At 41.8% G+C, this 17,362-nt stretch overlaps 1 protein-coding gene across 1 annotated transcript in view; it reads right to left on the bottom strand.

Moving 5' to 3' along the window:
- Nucleotides 1-15,954, bottom strand: part of il16 (interleukin 16) — a 71,372-nt gene extending 55,418 nt beyond the window's left edge. Inside the window, exons 1-5 of the mRNA XM_029462580.1 lie at nt 15,839-15,954; nt 12,371-12,418; nt 11,525-11,553; nt 5,243-5,486; nt 4,422-4,680 (exon numbers count right to left, since the gene is read on the bottom strand). Of these exons, the coding sequence (XP_029318440.1) occupies nt 4,422-4,680; nt 5,243-5,486; nt 11,525-11,553; nt 12,371-12,418; nt 15,839-15,954 (696 nt within the window). The remainder of the gene's footprint in view (nt 1-4,421; nt 4,681-5,242; nt 5,487-11,524; nt 11,554-12,370; nt 12,419-15,838) is intronic.
- Nucleotides 15,955-17,362: the final 1,408 nt, after the last annotated feature.

The following is a 17,362-nucleotide window of genomic DNA, read 5'->3' as shown; positions in this document are numbered from 1 at the left end:
ACGACTTTATGAGTTTCTTTAACGATAAAATTATAATTATTAGAGACAAAATTAATCTCCTCCTGACCTCAATTGGTAATGACTTAACTTCAACTGTTGGAATTTTAAAAACATCTGTAACTCCTGAAATATATCTAGACTGTTTTACTCCAATCAACCTTAACCAACTAACTTCAACAATCTCATCGTCTAAACCATCAACCTGTCTTTTAGACCCGATTCCAACTAAACTGTTTAAAGAAGTTTTACCCTTAATTAACACTTCGTTATTAAATATGATCAACCTGTCTCTATTATCTGGCTACGTACCAAAATCCTTTAAAGTAGCTGTAATAAAACCACTTCTTAAAAAGCCTGGTCTTGATCCAGAGGTTTTAGCCAACTATAGGCCGATATCTAACCTTCCTTTTCTCGCTAAAATCCTTGAGAAAGCAGTCGCAAAACAGTTGTGTGACTTTTTACATAATAATAGTTTATTTGAGGTTTTTCAATCTGGATTTAGAGTTCATCATAGCACAGAGACGGCACTGGTGAAAGTTACCAATGACCTTCTATTGGCTTCAGACAAAGGACTCGTCTCTGTTCTTGTCTTGTTAGACCTCAGTGCTGCTTTCGACACTGTTGATCATGACATTCTACTACAGAGACTGGAACATTGTGTTGGCATAAAAGGAACCGCACTAAGCTGGTTCAAGTCCTATTTATCTGAGCGATCTCAATTTGTACTTGTTAACGATAAATCCTCCATGACAGGCAAAGTCAGTCTTGGAGTTCCGCAGGGTTCTGTACTTGGACCGATTCTATTCACCTTATATATGCTTCCTTTGGGCAATATTATAAGGAACCACTCTATAAACTTTCATTGTTATGCGGATGATACCCAATTATATCTATCAATTAAACCAGATGAAACCAATCAATTGGCTAAACTTCAAGCATGCCTTAAGGACATAAAAACTTGGATGTCTAGCAACTTTTTGATGTTAAACACAGACAAAACTGAAGTTATTATACTTGGCCCTAAACGCCTCCGAAACGCATTTTCTAATGACATAGAAGCTCTGGATGGCATTAACTTGGCCTCCAGCACCACTGTAAGGAATCTTGGCGTCATCTTTGATCAAGATCTGTCGTTTAACTCCCACATAAAACAAATCTCAAGGACTGCCTTCTTTCATCTACGTAACATTGCAAAAATAAGACACATCCTGTCTCAAAATGATGCAGAAAAACTAGTCCATGCATTTGTTACTTCAAGGCTGGATTACTGCAACTCATTGTTATCAGGTTGTCCAAAAAAGTCGGTTAAGACTCTTCAGTTGATCCAAAATGCAGCGGCACGTGTATTGACTAGAACAAGGAAATGGGATCATATTACTCCTGTATTAGCTGCTCTGCACTGGCTCCCGGTAAAATACAGAATAGAATTCAAAATCCTTCTCCTGACTTACAAATCAATTAAAGGTCAGGCTCCAGAATATCTTAAAGATCTCATAGTACCTTATAAACCAACTAGAGCATTACGCTCCCAGACTGCAGGGTTACTTGTGGTTCCTAGAGTCTCTAAGAGTACAATGGGAGCCAGAGCCTTCAGCTATCAAGCTCCTCTCCAGTGGAACCAGCTTCCAGTTTGTGTTCGGGAGGCAGACACACTCTCCACATTTAAGAGTAGGCTAAAGACTTTCCTTTTTGATAAAGCTTATAGTTAGGGCTGGCTCAGGTTTGCCCTGGATCAGCCCCTAGTTATGCTGCTATAGGCTTAGACTGCCGGGGGACACCTCCCTGCTCTCTTCCTTCTCTCCCTCTCTCTTCTTCTCCCTCTCTTCTTCTCCCTCTCTATCTGTATGCATTTATGTAAATGTATGTTACTAACTCACCATCCGGGGTATCATCCCCGGAGTGTCTGTCTCTCATGTGGCAGGTTGCCACTGATAAAGTTTACGTCAGGATCATGAATCGTGACAGCGCCTGCTGACCTGGTCCTGCTGGACACCGGGAAGCCTTATTGACATTTTCCTGGATTCATCCAAACTTTCTATTTCTTTTTTTTTTTTCCAACACAACATAATTTCTGTCAAATGTTGTATTTGTACTATGTTGTTTATCCTGTACACACGACATCTATTGCACGTCTGTCCGTCCTGGGAGAGGGATCCCTCCTCAGTTGCTCTCCCTGAGGTTTCTTCCATTTTTTCCCCTTTAATTTTGGGGTTTCTTTTAGGAAGTTTTTCCTTGTGCGATGCGAGGGTCTAAGGACAGAGGATGTTGTAACCTGTACAGTCTGTAAAGCACACTGAGACAAATGTATAATTTGTGATATTGGGCTATACAAATAAATTTGATTTGATTTGATTTGACTTGCACATTTTATTCTTGGTATATGTTATTGAATACCTTTAAGCTCACACATACAACTAGGCTATCAGTCAAGCATGGCTTTAGGGATGGAAATGTTGGTCGATCCACGACTGTGGTGTGAAGTTTACTTCGGACGTTCACGTTTCCCTCAGGAAGTGCAATAACTTTAATCATCGCCTCAATTTTCATCTAGCACCACCATTCCTATGTGCCTCAGTTGTACTTTGTGGTTTGTGATAATTAGCTAATTTTAGCATGCTAAGCCAAAAACAGCAGTTCATTGAATGGCCACTGGAGGCGGGCTCCAAAAGCAAATCAATCTACATAGACCCCCATGTTAAAATGCCCAACTTTACTGCAGCAATAAACATGTTTACAGCCTGATACAAAAAACGCTTCTTTGTCTATATAAATAATTTCCTCGTTCATGACAACTTTATGGGGGTGTTATATATTATTTATATCTCAGCTGTTTGAATTATATTAAGGCTTAAAGTTATGCATTATTAGGGTGGCAGCTTAGAGTGACAGGTGGGTGCTGTCTCAGGTCGATAGCAGCTCTGCTCAGCTTCAGCTCTACTGATGATTCACCTCTTCGGTCATTTTTTGGATTATCCAGGAGTAAGGGGGGGTTGACACTGCCAAGATGGCATAACAGGAGATACCCACATTGCGCTCTTCATTCATTTATTGAAAACATAACTAATGATGCTCATTGGTCCATATTAAAAAGTTAGTATAATCTCAATAGTGATAGAAACTGTTGTCCACAGTGTACATAGCACAGCGTTAGCACGTTGATACTATGTTAAGGCCTGATATAAACAACAAACACTAATTTGTACAAAATCGTATGAGTGCTAATTGACCAATAATTTCTTTAGTCGAGGACAATCCTAATCACTATGTCTAAAACAACTTGTTGGAACACATCCATGTCACAATTGTTCTACAACAATCTACTATCTACAATCTAACATGTGAAAACCTCAAAAAAAATTAAGAAATGTAATAGTGCAGTAAATAATAATTATGAATTATTCCGAGTCCTCACCAGAACTATAACAGCATTGGTTGTACAAGACGAGACTATGTAATTTTTCCTGAGCAACAGTAGTAAATACAGAACAATGCCGCACATTTAAATGTACGTCATTATTCTCTTGAGGCGGTTGTTATAATGACAATATGAGTGAGAGTAATGTTGCGTTCAAACAAATGGGATGGATGATTGTATGACTGCATAGTTTGGTCGAGTGAGGGTTAAAAATACTGTGTATTAACAAAAAAAAACCTATACCCATTAAACTCATTTCAATTGGTTAAATCACCTTGAACAATTGACTTTGACTAATGTGAGTATGTTTGTAAAGTCTTCATACACTACCCTATTCTGAAGCTTATTTTTCTCTAGAAGAAGGTACATAGTAAAAAAGTGCATAATAAATATGTCCTTTGGAAGTTTATACAACAAAGGGAAAATGCAATGAAGCTTGTGGTGATTTGAGCAATGCAAACTTTGTAAAAATGCTGATTATGAGATAAACAAAATTGTAGCAAGCCAACTTCTTTCTAGTTTGAAAACAACAAATGATCCTTTCAACACAGTTCTATTATCACAGAAGTTTCTCTCAAATTCTTTAATGCGTGGGTCTCTCGCCTATCAAAAGACTTCCAGCACAATGTCTAGAGAAGGATCCGATCATAAGGAGTGCACAGCTCAATGCCACTGTAGGAAAACATCAACGTGCTGGAGCTAGAGGAAATGTCAGGGGATAACTATGGTCAGTAGAATTCCTCCACTGGGGGCCATGAATGTCTGTACACAACTTCAATCCAGTCAATAGTTTTGGAGTTATTTCAGTGTGGACTGACTTTGTCATCCCTAGTGTCATGCTGCTAGCATGAAGAAAGGCAAAAAATCTTGCTCAGTTTATAGTAGAGTAGGGACGAGAAAGTTAACAATTACTAATACGATTATATCTATATGCAAATCAGAATCAGAATCAGAAATCCTTATTATTATGTAGTATGATCACTAGTGCAAACTCATGCAGTCATACCTTGATGCTGAAGGTCCTCCTTATGCTCCTTTTATTTTCCCTGTGTGTGGTGGTATGATGCAGCTGGTTATCTGCCTTAGTGCCTCCTCTTTTCTGCAAGGCTGATTGTTGGGTTGTCCTCCAGTGTCCATTCTTTGTATCTCTGTACTGTGTATGATCCTCAACGGTCATATCTGTCCTGCACCCATCCGACATTTCCCCAGCATGCCTCTCTTCTGGACAGTCATCGTTAGTCTTAGAGCGACACAGGATCAGAGACCTGGACATAGTAAGTAAAAGTCACAGTCTCAGGCATTAAATGACATAAATAGCAAGACTGTAAAAACTGGAGTAATACAAGTAGTACATACTGTACATCAGAACTGAAATCTGAATCTATTATCTCTTGTCATCAATGTGCAGCATATTCTAGAATATGATATTAGATTACTATGACTAGCATTTTTATGTTGTTTGTTGTATGTAAATTATTTTTTGTGGAGGCGTACATACTGCACACACACAAATGTCCCCTTTGGGGATAATAAAAATCGATCTATCTATCTCTTTACATCCTAAAGATTTACATCATGATGATTACATCGATGCGAGGGTCTAAGGACAGAGGATGTTGTAACCTGTACAGTCTGTAAAGCACACTGAGACAAATGTATAATTTGTGATATTGGGCTATACAAATAAATTTGATTTGATTTGATTTGACATCAGCCTGTAAAGAAGGTTACATACTATTTCTGCCAATGAAAAGGTGAGTAACCTAACTTAAGTGTCTTCAGCTTCCTGTCCAGCCCTAATATTAATGCTTTGGGTAGTGCTGGTACCTGGAGAGCATGGCCAGCTTCTTGGAGCGGAGACTGTGGTTGCTGTTTGGGTTGTTGTTGCTGCTTTTCCCCTGGTCCCTATGTCTTCTTTCCATCCTCCTAGCAGCCGCTGTGCTGGCTTTCCTCCTCTGGTGGGAGTATCTCTGAGGCATGGCTCTCAGTGTGTGTGAATGTGTGTGCGCAGGGAGCTCGGAAACCATCACACTCCTCCCAGCCGGCCTAAAGCCTAATGCAGAGGGACGCTCTAGAGGGCAATTAGAAAACTCAGTTAGGACAGTCTGACTCTATCCGTGTGTGTAAGTGTTCTTAGAAACTGTTGAGGCTATTGCGGAGGCTAGTGGAGATAAAAGTGATTTTCTTTTCCTGTTTAAAAAAAATATATAACTACGTTTCCCTCAGTCCTCATGACTACAGCTTAAGGCCCTGATGCACATGCAGACAGTGTGAGTGAACAAAATCACTCTGATTGGCTGTTCATCTTAAGCGAATCAGTGCACGAGAAGAGAAATGGATGTGAGGAAAACTAACAAGCGACTGAAGTCAAAGGGGCACACACAGAGACTCTTTTCATTTTTCATCTTTAGCTCATCTGATCATTCCTAAACACAAATATTTTCACAACAACATGGTCATCTGAAATGAAGCTAAATGAAGTGGTGTAAAAATGGTCGGCAAACGCTGTTCATGTATGTCTCAGAACAACGACTTGTATTTCCACAGCCCTGATTTACCGGTTTCCCTTTTCGAATGACAAATACAGACTACCGCGGCCTGCTGGTATGGAGAGTTTTCTTATCTCACACAGGCGCAGAACACACATGCTAGTTGCCCGTTAACTGTAGTCTCTGAGGGAGTTTAAGTGCGACTTTCTGGTCAAGATGCAGGCGAAAGACAGAACTAGTTGCGATGGAGGCCGACTGTTGTGTCGTCGCTAGTTCTTTGGTGTCTGTTTGGTATGTCTGGGCTTTTAGTCAGACAGCTGTCAAGAGACTAAAGGACTAAAGGTTAGGATATCCATTTCGACTTTTGATCATTCTTTTTATTTATCTGTTTATTCCCCAACTTTAAGTGCAGTATCGCTGGAGTATCCCGTGGCATAGACAAAATTGAGGTAAGCCTCCACGAACAACCAAACAGAAAATCAATTGAAAAGTAATTTTTGGCAACCAGTGGAAATGTGGTGATGTATTCAATGAATTATAACACATTTGAAGAACTGTGTCTACATTTGTGCCGCAGTTGGCTGTCAGACATTTAGAGCATATTGACAATGTTTTAGTCTCACCACTATCTTCCCCACACATGTAATGTGTTTGTGGAACAAATAGTTTTAAAAATAGTCCACATTTAATGTTTTTCCATATCCTAAACTACATACCGAACCCAACAAGACCTTACCTCCCATCAGAGCCCGTCTAAAACAAATTCTGTTCACCCAGAGTAACTTTGATCCACAGCCTCCATCAAAATCTACCCAGGTCTGTATATAAACATATTTAGTGACCAGTGCTGCAGTTCAAACAACACTGCTCCAGACTGAAAACTAGATTCATACACACATACATTCAAATGAGGAGTGTGTGTTTATGTGTCAACTACAGTGGGCCACAGAGAATGTATTCATCCTAGTATGTACACACACACACACACACACACACACACACACACACACACACACACACACACACACACACTGGTGGAATTGGAGTGTGTGGGTTCAGTCTTCTCTGTGCCCACAATGACATACAAAGTCTGAATTTACTTTAATTCTGTACAGAGCATGCCTCCTTGATTTCCCGTTTAGATTTTGCAATGCTTTCAAAAAAAGGTAAATGGAACATAGACACAAAAACAGCAACTGGTGAAGTACTAGAGCACTCTTAGCTAAATTAATTTGCACAGAATCTATACTATGTGAGAACATATAATTGTGAAGTCCATGGTGTACTAGTCCCATTAATAAGCTGAAGTGAATGATGTTCTGTAGACTTCAGGCTCCAGAGAGCACCATAGGATGACCCTCTAATGAACAAACTGAAACCCATTAGGCCTTTAAGGCAATAATAATAATTTATTATAAGTCAAGGACTTTTCTAATTAAAGGAATGGAGTAAAATAACTTCTTATCTGTTAACTTATTAACATAGTTAATCAGACAAATAACTGAAAAGCCAGATAAATAAATGAATAAGTAACAACCCCAAGGTCCCAGTGAATGGGTTTGGAAGAGAAGCTTTCTTTCCTGGTGAATCAGTCGCTCTGATCCTGGAAGTGTGTTAGCAATTAAGGAGCATTAGTCTGCTTGTTGTGTTGGCAGATAGACAGGAAACAGAGACATGGATCTCCATGCTGGAGGCATATAAGCCCCATAGACTCTATCTCTTCCTCTACTCTTTTCATAGGCTCTTACACACTCCTGGATGATTTCCAGCACAGTAGTCAATCTCAGCTACTGTCTCTAAAACAACTATTCAAACATCATATTCATTCTGGGCACTAGTTCAATATAATTTGTGCATTTTGATATAGGCCACGTTAGATCTGCAGCATTATAGTAACAATCTCTGTTCTCTGTTCTGGTCCTTTAATTTAGAGAAAACACAAATATCCAGCCTCTCTGAGAACCATCACCTTATCGTGGTGGAGAGGTTTGTGTGTCCCTATGAACCTGAGAGCTGTGTTGTCTGGAGCCTAGTGCTCCTGGTAGGGTCTCCCAAGGCAAATTGGTCTCAGGCGAGGGGCCAGACTAAGAATGGTTCATGAACAACTTCATGAAAAAAAGGGAAAGGAAAGGAGAGACCCTGCCCGGAGGAAGCCGGGCCCCCCGTCTGGAGCCTGGCCCAGAGGGAGGGCCCGACAGCAAGCGCCTGGTGGCCGGGTTTGCCACGGAGCCCGGTCGGGCACAGCCCGAAGAAGCTACGTGGTGCCTCCCATCCATCCATCCTGTGGGCCCATAACTCATAGGAAAAAACGTTCGGGTCGGGTGCACTGTCACACGGGTGGCAGTGATGGTCAGGGACCTCGACGGACCAGACCCGGGCAGCAGAGTCTGGCTCTGGGGACGTGGAACGTCACCTCTCTGTGGGGGAAGGAGCCGGAACTAGTGCGGGAGGTGGATCGCTACCAGTTGGATCTGGTAGGGCTTACCTCCACGCACAGTCTTGGCTCTGGAACCGTACTCCTGGATAGGGGTTGGACTCTATTCTTCTCCGGAGTTGCCCAAGGTGTGAGGCGTCGGGCCGGGGTGGGGATACTCACTAGCCCCCGGCTGAGCGCCACTACGTTGGAGTTTACCCCGGTGGACGAGAGGGTCGCCTCCCTACGCCTTCGGGTTATGGGGGAGAAAACTCTGACTGTTGTTTGTGCCTATGCCCCAAACCGCAGTTCGGAGTATTCGGCCTTCTTGACCCTGCAGGGGGCTCCAGTAGGGGACTCCGTAGTCTTGCTGGGAGACTTCAACGCACACGTGGGAAATGATGGAGACACCTGGAGAGGCGTGATTGGGAGGAAGGGCCTCCCTGATCTAAACCCGAACGGTCGTTTGTTGTTGGACTTCTGTGCTAGTCATGGAATGGCCATAACAAACACCATGTTCGAACATAAGGATGCTCATAAGTGCACGTGGTACCAGAGCACCCTAGGTCAAAGGTCAATGATCGATTTTGTAATCGAATCATCTGATCTGAGGCCACATGTTTTGGACACTCGGGTGAAGAGAGGGGCGGAGCTGTCGACTGATCACCATCTGGTGGTGAGTTGGATCAAGGGGTGGGGGAAGACTCTGGACAGATCTGGTAAACCCAAACGGATAGTGCGGGTGAACTGGGAGGAAGCCCCTGTCCTGGGGATCTTTAACTCACACCTCCGGCGGAGCTTTTCAGACATCCCTGTGGAGGTTGGGGGCATTGAACCTGAGTGGACGATGTTCAAAACCTCTATTGCTGAAGCTGCGGTGATGAGCTGTGGTCTCAAGGTCTTAGGTGCCTCAAGGGGCGGTAACCCTCGAACACCGTGGTGGACTCCAAGGTACTGGAAAGGAGGGTTCGGCCGGTAGTCGAACCTCTGATTGAAGAGGAACAATGTGGAGCCCATCCGGTCTACATGCGTTTTGTGGATCTGGAGAAGGCAAATGCACGGGTCCCCGGGGTGAGACTGTGGGAGGTGCTGTGGGAGTATGGGTTGAGGGGGTCACTTTTGAGGGCCATCCAATCCCTGTACGCCCAAAGCGAGAGTTGTGTCCGGATACTCGGCAGTAAGTCGGACTCGTTTCCAGTGAATGTTGGCCTCCGCCAGGGCTGCGCTTTATCACCAATCCTGTTCGTGATTTTCATGGATAGGATATCGAGGCGTAGTCGTGGAGGAGAGGGGTTGCAGATGTAGGATATAGCTAATATTTGACAATAATCTTGTATTTGGTAGTTGTCCATAATAGACGAATGGAAATTCCAGGTTCTGACACAATTCATCCCTACAACACAACCCTGCTTAAGATAATGTACATGTAACATAACGTGTTTGTTTAATCCATATTTACCCAGAAATTTTAAATGGGATTGTAGAGGGAGTAGTTGTTGTAATTATTTCTTAGAAAGTTTCCAGTGCACTTCTTTTTTTCTGGCTATACAAAAAGTGCCATGTAGAGTCAGTTAGCAGAGGTTTGCTATAAGTCTCTATACATGATGGTTACTGATGCACTATGATGCGCTTCCTGCCTAGAAATTGTTTGTCTTTGCATCCAGATTGAACAAACAGGATACAACATGTTAATTAGAGAGCAAAATTGACAGATCCAGGATAGCTGCGTTCCCTGCTTCCAGTCTTTGCTAAACCAACAACCACCATTATGAAGTTAAAATGTTGATGCTGAAATGTTTGCAGTTGAGGAGGAGCACCTGAATGTACTCTGAGTCTTGGTCTCTGTGAGATTTTACCATTTGGGGAGAGAGAGCTTGTTCAGCCTCTCTAGGTGCCTAATGGGTTCCATCCAGTCCAAATTTGGACATCTACTGTTTTCCAGAAAGTAACAGTATTCATTTATCAGGGTCTTTAAAACCCTTCCATGTAGGCATTGTGTTGGTAAGTATACATACTTAAAGCCCAGCTTTATCAAAAGCACTTATTTCCGAGCCCTGGAGATGTTGACTGCCTCCTGATGTCAGCAGAAGTACAGAAAGAGTCCAAGTTTCCTCTGACACACTCTCTTTATTCTATTAATGTAATGGCACACAGCAGTAACAGTGTTTAGTATGAAAATTTGGACGAAGAGGAAAAATGGGGGGAGTAAGTAGTGTTGATGACGTTGAAAGGTATGTTTAGGATAGAGGCTAAATAAACAGTGTGTATACAGGTGTTTATTGTATTGTGTGTGTGTGTGTGTGTGTGTGTGTGTGTGTGTGTGTGTGTGTGTGTGTGTGTGTGTGTGTGTGTGTGTGTGTGTGTGTGTGAATGTGTACATGTCTTCACAGAAACCATGATTTTTGCCTGTAGCATTAGCAAGGCAGGGACTTCAGTCTAACAGAACCTGATTGAGAGACAGCAGAGGGTAGGGTGGCTGTACAGCTGAACAACATGCGTGTTGTTTGGAGTTTCACTGGGGATTTTTCCAAACTGTGAGACGGAGCAGGGCCTACAGAGGACAGTCTAGAGAGCCACCTGAAGGAAGTCATGCTATGAATAATCCACCCCTTTTACAATGTGTACAATCACAGAGATTATGTATTGGTTTAGTATTTAAGGGAACACAACTGATATTTTTCACAAATGATGTCACATTGTCAAGGGAGGTTTGGCTCCTCCGGCCTCCATTATGTCAGTGTGGAATGACTACTGCATGCTGTTTAAACCCATGTGGTCCTATCTAAGCCTGGCTGTGGGGAGAGCATTGAGAAGCCCTTCCCATCCACTGCTGGCCTCACTGAGCTATGTGTACTCTAAAGGTCGCCTTGGAATGGACATACACAATGTTATGCAATTTGTGTTTTCATAAAGGACCTCTGTGTGCAAGTGGGTCCGTGAATCCACACACACTTAGGTTATAACACTCATCCAGCCCTCAGGCCAACAAATGTATCATTTAACTTCCCAGTTCTGCTCCACAATACTTACGGACATCACAAACAACATTTTCCCTCTTACGTTCCTGTCCTGTAATCTTTATGGTCAATCATTTCAACTTGGATATCAATCCGAGACACATGGTTCCAATAATTATGGACTTGCACTGATAAACATTCCTGTTAATAACTTTTCATCCTTAAGAAGAAAAATAGCAGTCCTACTCACCACAGTCGATCATGTTGTCTTTCAGCCTTCTACAAAGGATTCAAAGGATGGATTCACTCCAGACAGAACATCAGGTCAAAAACTAAAGCATCACTCAGAGCATGGCATCCTCGCTGTGATTCTTCTGGGGTAATGTGCCTGTACCTCTACTCCTCCTTCGTTTTCCTCCTCCCTCCTTTTCCTCCCCCTCTGTCTGGAGAACAACGGTGTCTCAGTAAGGCACGGCTCCCCAAAATCACTGCCCCTTTCCTGTGAGCCAGCTCTAGAGAGGAAAACTCACCATACTTAGCTGGGCCTGACCTAATCACAACTACAAGCTCTTTTCCAAGCTTCTGTGTGTGTGTGTGTGTGTGTGTGTGTGTGTGTGTGTGTGTGTGTGTGTGTGTGTGTGTGTGTGTGTGTGTGTGTGTGTGTGTGCATACTAGGATGAATACATTCTCTGTGGCCCACTGTAGTTGACACATAAACACACACTCCTCATTTGAATGTATGTGTGTATGATTCTAGTTTTCAGTCTGGAGCAGTGTTGTTTGAATTGCAGCACTGGCCACTAAATATGTTTATATACAGACCTGGGTAGATTTTGATGGAGGCTGTAGATGACAGTCACTCTGGGTGAACAGAATTTGTTTTAGACGGGCTCTGATGGGAGGTAAGGCCTTGTTGGGTTCGGTATGTAGTTTAGGATATGTGGACTATTTTTAAAACTATTTGTTCCACAACACACTACATGTGTGGGGAAGATAGTGGTGAGACTGAAACATTGTCATTATTCTCTAAATGTCTGACAGTCAACTGCAGTTCTTCAAATGTGTCACCACATTTCCACTGGTTGCCAAAAATTACTTTTCAATTGATGTTTTGGCTGGTGTGGGGTACTCCAGCAATATTGCACTGTTGGGGGAAAAACAGATACATAAAAAGAATGGTCAAAAATCGAAACGGATATTCTAACCTTTAGTCCTTGCCATGGGTCATACACTACATCAGTAGTTCCCAAATGGTGTGCCGCGGCACACTGGTGTGCCATGAGAAATCCCGGTGTGCCGTGGGATTTTGAAACAATTAGGCCTATTGCATTTAACGGTACACAAGGTTATGAATGATTTTTAATTTACTTCAGTGTTTCCCCTAGGTTTACTGCTCTGCCGTGTGCTGCCTGGGCTGGATGAGGTCCGTGCGTGGTGCAAATTTTTTAAGTTCTCTCCTTACCTTTCCTCCACTCTGTTGCGCGTGTGTGTGTGTGTGTGTGTGTGAGTTCGGAAACAGAGCTCCGCCCTTCGCGAAGCAGAGGAGAGAATGTAAATACGCAAAGTTTGTACTGCACTGTACTTTGTCCTACACACTTATTTCACAATATAGAAACAATAGGTCTTATACTGTATGCTTTGGCCTATATATAAATAAAACAATCATTAAAAAAAAAAAAATCTGTCAAAGGGAACCCGTTTTAGCCATTTGCGCATGGTGGGAAATATTAGAGTGTGACACATCAAAAGCTCTCTACTAGTGTGAAGGAGAATAGCTTCTTACAAGGACTAGGCTAAATAAATGTTCACAGAGTGATAACAGTGATACTATGTGTTAGAGAGGGGATTTTGCCCAGATATGAACACAGGTGTGCCTTGAGATTTTGGCTTGGTCTTTGGTGTGCCTTGGCCACAGAAAGTTTGGGAACCCCTGCACTAGATCCTACACTTCCCATAATGCAACCGTCAGAGTAAGTTAGACTCTTCCTGCCTGGTGAACATCAATGTCTTTCAAACTCCACCACACAGCAGTGCAACAAGCTGTTAACAAAACATCTGACATAACATGATCTTCTTATTATGTTCTTATAGCTAACGTGTTGCTTATTTACACATGCAGCAGACACAGAGCAACACTGTCATTCATTTAGGGGTTTGGTCTCCACCAACTCACAGAGAAATACCTGTAACTTTAGTTGCTAAATGACTCTGCACAACAGCTAATCTCTATGTTTGTCTGATGTGTGGTGCTAGGCAGGAAGTGTAGTGGGTATATCACAACTTTATTTTCCTCACTGAAAGCAGAACAGTGAGGCTGATCCAAAATAAAAAGGTGTGGGCCGTAAAAACAGTGAGGTGAAAGACACATATAAACTCTGTGAAGCTGAAGGGAACTGCACAGTCAGGAGATGAATCTCTTTGAGCAACCTCTTGTTATAGTTTATTGACCCATTGTTAATGTAAAAGTACAGATTATAGTCACAATTGTTCAATAATAAGCCAAGATCAACTTGTCAAACTCCTACATTGACAAAGTTACACAACTGTTTACAGTAGTTCTAACAATGACTAGTTAATTGACCATGACATGTAAAACTGGTGGAGTAACACAGATTGGTCCTCCAGAGGTAAACTCGTCAATTGACCACTGCCAACAGTTCAATTTATGTTCTACTCTAATACCATTTCCATCTCTCTACAACACTCTCATTCACCTTTGTTCACATAAAGAGATTAACCACTTAAATAAAGCTGAGAGTATTGACCCAATAAGAATATCAAAGTATTCCATAACCAGGATTTACTGTATGCTGTATAATTGGGGTTGCCAAGTTATGAGCACTATCGTAACACACAGAACAAAACCACTCAATAAATACTCTTTGCGGACCCTAAATACGATATGTTGAGGTTTAAGGCAAGATTGTTCCTCTGAACTCCTCAATAAGTCATTGACTTGTTTCACCTAGATGTTTGCTTGCAATCATCAAAAACATAATTTTTTTCGAACAGTCCTGTAAACATACACTTGGTCTATTTTTGTTTCAAGGGAAAGCAACATCATGCCTCACATTCACACCTGGCAGTTCCTGTCCTGATCATCTGTCCCTCACTGAGGGTGGGCTCGCTCACTGAGCTGCACCTGTGCATATTAATATATTATTTTAATAAATGAGTCCAATATCCTCTGTGGGAAGAGCAATGTGTTTCGTTGTGCCTCCCTCTAGTGGCTCACCTGTGTCATTGTAGTTGGGGGGCTGCGCTCCTTCAGTTTGTTAAACCAGAACCAGGAGTTTTTTGTAAAGAAGAGATAAAAACAGGTGTTCATGTACATAAAGTTGCTATTGTTTTGTTCTTATTGTTGTATTCTTTTTGTGAACTAAGTATTAAAATTAACTCTGGATAATGGTGTGTGGCTCACATAATCAGTATGAAAACTCATTCAAAACTATGCAGTCTCTCTGCAAGAGAGAACATAAGGTGTGATGAGGATGAGAAGTTGTGGCCACATGCAGAAGACAGGGTTGACTAGCACTGTGTACGTCTGTAGCTGTCCTGTACAAGTACGTATAGTGGCACGTGTATTTTGCTGGACTGGCATGACTTCAGTCTTGGAAAATGAAGCCGACTGAACCATATTGCAGCATTTGTGTCAGGTACACAATCCATGCAGTGAAAAGGGGCCATTATTATATTGTAATAACTAGTACAAAAAGTTCATGATGATAAAGAGAACTCTGTGAAGAGTTTAAAAAAAGTGAACTTAGTATAGAGAAAAGAGCTGTAAAAAATAAAAAATAAAAATACATGTTTAATTATCTGCTATTGCATTCAGGAGATTCAGGGATAGAGCTATAATTCACAATCAGAATCAGAATATCTTTATTGTCATTATACTCGTGTACAATGAAATTTTGCAGGCTTCTCTCTGTGCGTTTTAAAATAGTACAAACTATAAATAAATAAGAAAACAGTAAATAAAGTTATAAAAAACAATAATAGCGGCAGCAAGAGAATACAAGAATAGAAGGCGCTATTTAAATTAAGTTTACAAATTTACAGATGAGTTATAACATTTCCATTGTATTGTGGATGTAGTCTTTGAGGGGTGGGGGTGTGAGTTTTTATGTGTGTGTGTGTGTGTGTGTGTGTGTGTGTGTGTGTCTGTGTGTGTATGTGTATGTGTATGTGTGTGTGTGTGTGTGTGTGTACATACTAGGATGAATACATTCTCTGTGACCCACTGTAGTTGACACATAAACATGTATGTGCATATCCAGTCACAGTTATTGTAATGTGTTCTGTAGTTGCATAGGGATTGGTGTGATGGAGGCCACAGCTCATGAAAGAAGCTGTTCCTCACTCTGTTGGTGTGTGTTCTTATGATCCTGTATCGTCTGCCGGACAGCAGCGGTGAGTGACCCGGGTTTGTGGTATCTCTGGTTATGCTGCTGGCCTTCTTCTTCAGTCGACTGGTATAGATTGTGTCGAGGTTTGGGAGCTCTATCCCGACGATGCCCTGAGCGGCCTTCACCACTCGATGCAGATTGTGCAGCTGGCGTACCACACAGTGATGCAGCTCGTCAGGGTGCGCTCGATGTTAACCAGCAGTTTCTGTGGTAGCCTGGCGTGTTTCAGTCTTTGCTGAGCCCTTTTCACTAGGTGGTGTTGGACGTCCATGTCAGATGTTTTGACAAATTGACTCCAAGGAACTTGAGGTTCTCCACGCTCTCCACTGCTTCTCCATGTATGTGGAGGAGGAGGTGGATTACCTTCTGTGTTCTCCTGAAGTCTAGGATTAGCTCCTTGGTTTTGGAGGTGTTAAGAACGAGGTTGTTGTCTTTACACCACTCTGCCAGATATTCCACCTCGAGCCTGTAGGCTGTCTCCTCATTCTCTGAGATCAGCCCTACTACTGTGGTGTCATCAACTGCATTAATCTGTCTTGGTGTTAATGGACGTTTTTCTGAAGATGGAATGCTTTCCTAAAATATGGCTCCCTCCGCCATCTACTGGAAACATGGGAGAACCAATTTCAAAACGATCTGTCAAAATTAAGAAGAATTAAATTGAAGACATCACATTCATAACAATATGGGACTCCAAGAAAAAAGTTATTATTCATGAAGTCTTATTCATGAAATCTGCCATTTGAGGCAAATTTAGAGATTTGTGATTTTGGGCTAAACTAATAAAAATCTAATCATTTAGACATATTAAAAAAGTTAGGTATACGTCACTTTAAATGCCATGGTTGTAATGCTGGTTTCAGGCCAAACTGAAAGTGGATTTGTCTCCAGATAGATGGTGCCGATAAACCTGCCCCCTCACATGACATTGGTCATTCTATCAGGGGTGTTGCCAACTTCTTTTGCAGAAATGAAGGGGATTCCACTATTTGAGATCTGTGCGACGACTTCTTGGAAATGATCCATTAAATGAATAATACCATATCATACTAAATATATTAGATTCGTAGTGAATGGGCTATAACATGTGAACACATTTTTGAAGGTGCACAAGAGTCAAATACTGTGATAAATGGAACAGAGCTAACTACTAGGAACTATGTCACTCAGTTTTCCATTGGCGTGAACCATATCCCTATCTTTATGCTTAAACATTTAGTTGGACAATCTTCTGTAGTTAACTGTAGTTTAAAGTTTGAAGTCAAAAACATACCATCTGGCTTGTAATTGTTATGATATTATGATGTAAGAGTAGATGAATCTTATTTCTTTCTGTGCTGGATGTCTCAGTGGAGAAATATACATAATACACATATAACCACACTGATCTAATAGTAGTAGACAAGTAGACAGGCTCTGCTTCTGTGCTGTACTGCATGAAGGAAATGGACCACACCTCAGAGGGAAAAGAGGGTAATAAACATCCTCAGTAAACAGCCTGAGAGCAGGAAACACTCGCTCTATTCTCTCTGGCCCTGATTTGACAGTGACTCACTTCCATCTCTGTGCTGAGCCGTCAGATACTAAAGGGCTCTTTTCAGAGTTGGGCCTATATTTAAACAAAAGTACACCCCCCTCCCTCATTATGAATTTAGATAAAACACCATTGACTTACTTTG

The sequence above is a fragment of the Cottoperca gobio genome, chromosome 3 (genome assembly GCF_900634415.1).
Source record: "Cottoperca gobio chromosome 3, fCotGob3.1, whole genome shotgun sequence".
NCBI lineage: Eukaryota > Metazoa > Chordata > Actinopteri > Perciformes > Bovichtidae > Cottoperca > Cottoperca gobio.
The sequence above is the reverse complement of the archived record's forward strand: the minus strand, read 5'-3'. Positions and strand labels throughout refer to the sequence as shown.